The sequence below is a fragment of the Argopecten irradians genome, unplaced genomic scaffold (genome assembly GCF_041381155.1).
Source record: "Argopecten irradians isolate NY unplaced genomic scaffold, Ai_NY scaffold_0067, whole genome shotgun sequence".
NCBI lineage: Eukaryota > Metazoa > Mollusca > Bivalvia > Pectinida > Pectinidae > Argopecten > Argopecten irradians.
Genome location: NW_027187534.1, coordinates 78851 through 83458, shown reverse-complemented (window position 1 = coordinate 83458; position 4608 = coordinate 78851). Strand labels below are relative to the sequence as shown.

The 4608-nt window shown below is 37.0% G+C and overlaps 1 protein-coding gene across 1 annotated transcript; it reads right to left on the bottom strand.

The window, feature by feature from the left end:
• Window positions 1-365: 365 nt before the first annotated feature.
• LOC138311624 (uncharacterized) lies at window positions 366-3835 on the bottom strand. The gene is made up of 5 exons (XM_069252898.1): window positions 3190-3835; window positions 2612-2730; window positions 2313-2370; window positions 1339-1533; window positions 366-589 (listed from the first exon to the last, which is right to left on the bottom strand). The coding sequence occupies exons 1-5, from the start codon at window positions 3671-3673 to the stop codon at window positions 381-383; spliced, it is 1065 nt and encodes a 354-aa protein (XP_069108999.1). The 5' UTR covers window positions 3674-3835; the 3' UTR covers window positions 366-380.
• Window positions 3836-4608: the final 773 nt, after the last annotated feature.

Here is a 4608-nt window from a genome sequence, read left to right as displayed (position 1 = left end):
CCTAAAATGTCCTCCCGGCTGACTATGTCCGTGGTTACATTTTCACGCAGCCTCGCTTTCAATGCTTTCAACTTTCCTTTACTTTAATGGTCAGAACTGGGAAACGTAAGCAGAACTTGGCCGTCGTATTAATATGTGAGAACTTTTGGAAGGTCAATGAACGCATTTTGACTGGTTTTCTTTGCCCGACTATTCATTTTAATAAAAACCATAAATATATGACTTTATAATTTTATGCTGTAAATACAATGTATAAAAACAATTGCTTGTGTCAACTGTCACTAATTATCATATTTATATATTACAATAAAATATGTGTAAATAAAAATAGAACAAATTCTCAGTCCCTAATTGTTTCAAACAGGTGTACAACATTATACTTACTGATCAGCAAACTGGCCAGCCACAGCTTCATGGATATGGAGAATGTCGGAAGCTGTGCTGCACGATGTCAGTTGTGGAAACCCTTGGAAAATGTTCCTTAGAACAGTTTCCATTGCATCCGTCACCTCAGGGACAGCTAGATGACTATTAGAATCCAAAGCTGTGCGCATTTCAATTCTGACGAAGTGCAAGACCCAGTCTAAATCTGAATAAAATTAACATGGACATTTTACAAATCATTGAAATGAAAGCAAGCCGAACGAAAATGTTTGTTTCAGGATTTTTCATGTCTGATGCAAAATATATATTCAGGCTAATTTTCATAATTGCAATACCAACCACGTCCTCAGTCTAACGATTTATTAGCGAGATAAATCATTTGAGTCTGATTCTAGACCTGGAAGAAGAAGGAGAAGAAGAAGAGATCAATGGCCTGCATGCATGGATGGTTATTTTTTTTTGTACTTCGGGTTTAACCTGTTCCGGTTCTGCTCTCCACAGTAAATATATTTAACTAATGAAAATACATTAACAGGAGCAATTTAACATTTGTTTTTAAAAATATTAATAATAACAGTTTTGGAAATCATAATCTTTGGAATATCAAGTCAAAATATCCACCAAGCGAAAGATGAGCACAAGGAATCATGACGTCACATCAAGTCAACAAATGGCGCGAAAATCATAGGATTGCATACGCGGCACCCCAGGTCTGTGACGCTGCATGGACACAGAAAATCAACGTCCAAAATCAGAATACTGATTTCTGTGTATTTTAAAGTTTTTATTATGCTTGACAATCATTATTTACCTATACTAATAGGTCTACTTTAAAATACGTCATTTTAAATTATGTCTTCTACAAATGTACTTGAAATAGAAAAGACAATAAAGAAGGAGAGCTTCGCTCATCCCATGACGTGCATGATTCATATTATTGAATCGAGTACGTACAACGAAACTCCAAACGCTGAATAATGTTGATGATATCGTTGAAAACATTTCCGTGCACATCATGTACGATTTGTTCACCCAACGGAATCATATCCGGTCTGGACGGGAAGTGACTTATCATTATTCGGACAATTCTCCCCAGCATGGACCTGTCGTTTGGAGCGGTCATTTCGTCAAGCTGTTTTTTCATCGCATCTGTAATATGAATAAAATGCAATATGATGCTTGTGTCTAGAATAGAACACGATTAAAACGCGAAATTATAGACTTAAATGTATACAAAAATCTAGAATATCAGGGTTATTTTTTTTTATTTTTTTTTTATTTTTTATTTTGTATTTTTTAATTGTTTCTATAACATTGAGCGGTCTTTTGATAGGGTGTATACATATGCTGAATTTTAAATGCCACCCATTCATGAAAAATCCGGTATATTTGAGCCACCATATGTTTCTTAGTCCTTTAATATGGTGTAATCCCGGAATTGGAAATGTGAAATTAAAAGTTTGAAAGCATTTCTTGATCCCTTCACATGGGGCGGATATAACGACAGTAATATTAAGCCGGGAACGGGCATGTAATAAATGCCTTGGGACTTTTTTTTTGACTGTTTTAAAGTGAATAGTCGGGCAAAGAGAACCAGTCTAAATGCGTTCATTGGCCTTCCAAAAGTTCTCACATATTAATACGACGGTCAAGTTCTGCTTAGTTTCCCAGTTCTGACCATTAAAGTAAAGAAAAGTTGAAAGCATTGAAAGCGAGGCTGCGTGGAAATGTAACCACGGACATAGTGAGCCGGGAGGACGTTTTAGAATGTCTATACTTTAAATTAATTTCTTCGTACGCAGACAGATTTTGACGAGAGATCTTATTTTTCCATTTCATAAGAAATTATACTGGATACATTCACACCATTTTTACCAACTTCAGCCATCCTTGCCCGACTGTTCACTTTAAATGAAGTATATACTTACATATAAAAACTCTTTGGTACATTGTGACTGTACAATTCACTTGATTGTCAAGAAATACCTGCATCATAAATGAACGTAAATAAGAAACTTGATTGTTCAGGAATACCTCCATCATAAATGAGAAACTACTGGTATTTTATCCACTCCCATTCACCTCTTTATCTCTCTCTCTCTCTCTCTCTCTCTCTCTCTCTATCTATCTCCATATCTCTCTCTGTTGAGCATAAATGTGTTCCATTAGGTAATCTATGCTATTTTTCCTCGAAGTGTAATAAGCAAAAACGGATTATAAGGAATACCTGTGCTATGTCACTGACGAGCACGTCCAAAGCGACATCAGTGTTTTCCACAAGACGAGAGACAATAACTGATCTTCGTAACATGGGTCGGAACACTGTTTGGGGAATCTGAAATGAATCTTAAAACGGGAAAATGTTAGTAAATTAATTACCATTGCTACACGTAACACACAGGGATTCTGAGAATTAGTTACAGTTTATATAATTATGGACCCACTCAGGGTGCCCTTAGACCATTTTAGGCGTGTTAGGGGTCCAGATCAAAAATCAGTAAAAATCATGCTGTACATAGTTCATAATTATATAAACTGTAACTAATTGTCAGATGCCTGTGACGTAATGATTCATCGACTGTTATGCAGGTAAGATTCTTTTTACTGTTATTCTGTCTGACGCAGTGATAGCCAACTAACGGCGCGGTAATTAGGATGACGGCTGGAAATACGACCCGCGTTTTAAAATTTAACATATATTTATTTCAATTTATTGTTCAGAAGGTGATGACAAGTGTAGTATAAATAATAAGCTAGTAACGTTTGTGACTCTTACAAAAATTTGGATAGCTCGTTGATATTTACCTACTGCATACGCTATGTCCGGAAACCCAGACATGTAGCGGTCCATAAGTCCTTCCAGTATGGGACACTCGACCCAGTGTTGGGATGAAGACAGCGGCGAATCGGTGGGCGTGTGCAATTTTCTGATGTCTTTTTCAGAAGGCGAGGTGGAGACGTTTCCTGCAATGGATTCGGTAGGTTTGGGGAGTACTTCTTCAGTGGAAGTGGTAGGTAAAGGAGCTTTCTCTTTGATGAACTTTACGACAGAGGGCGCTTTAGTTTCCTCAATAGGGGTAACTGATGTTAGAGTTTTTCTTTCGTCGTTGGTGTCTGTAGGTGCGATAACTCTCTCTGTAATAGATTTGACAACAGAGGGAGCTTTAGTGTCCTCAATGAGTTCTGTTGGAGATGGAACTCTCTGTTGAATGGAGGTAATAACTGACAGGGGTTTCCCTTCCTTAATAGCTTCCGTAGGCGAGGGAACTCTCTCTTGTACCGATAGCATTTTCTCTTCCTCAATGGCTTCTGTAGGCGATGGAACTCTAGTGTTAATAGATTTGACCACTGAATGGGCTTTCCCTTCTAGAATTGCACTCACTGTATCAAGCAGGCGAGAGTAGTGATGGTTCCTAAATAAGCTTTTGTATCTTCATTGACACATCATCCCGTGAAAAATCACAGAACCGGAAGTTCCTGTGGAAATGCGAGAAAGACTGGAGGATTTAATCAAAGTCTATTTTGTTATACATTGTCTACATTAGTCCATATGACGTAATAAAAGTATAGTTGTAATAGGTTTGATTTAGTATACTAAACGTTTAATTAACAGCTAGGGTCATTTAAAGGCCCATTACCTTTCCGGAGCAAAATATAAAGGTTTCTTAAAAAACATAAATAACATCAGAAAATGCGTACCGATGACCTAAAATAAGGTTACGACACCAAGCATATGCAAGATTTCCTGCGTAATATATGAAAACAGTGGAGAGTCAATTCGCTGTTTTGCCGTCTGGCGCAGTGATAGTCAACTACCGCCCGGTATTTAGGACGACGGCGGGAAACATAATACGACCCGCGTTATGAAAATGAACATCTTATTTATTTCAATCAAATCGTTCAGAAGGTGATGATAAATGTAGTATTAACGGTAAGTTAATAATTTTTAAGACTCTACAAAAATATCGATCTTGTTTTACATTCCCATTTTAAAAATTAAAAGCCATTTCGGATAGGTAGTGGGTCTTTAAGGACGACTTCCCCTGTGTTGTATTGTGTATGTGATATTCTATAATCTCCTTGTAATAGGAAACTGTCTGTATACATTTTGTACATAAATCAGTTAAGAACTTTTGTTGTACATTTTGGTATTGATGACCTTCTATTTCTGATGTTGTTTTTCTGTTGCCATGCACATTAAGTCAAAAGCACCAAAATACTGAT

Coding starts and splice junctions, on each gene's coding strand:
- LOC138311624 (XM_069252898.1), bottom strand. CDS start 3,673: ATGCTATCGGTACAAGAGAGAGTTCCCTCGCCTACGGAAGCTATTAAG. Junction 2,371..2,611: donor TCGTCAGTGACATAGCACAG/GTATTCCTTATA, acceptor TTTATGATGCAG/GTATTTCTTGACAATCAAGT. Junction 590..1,338: donor TCAGCGTTTGGAGTTTCGTT/GTACGTACTCGA, acceptor AATTTTATTCAG/ATTTAGACTGGGTCTTGCAC.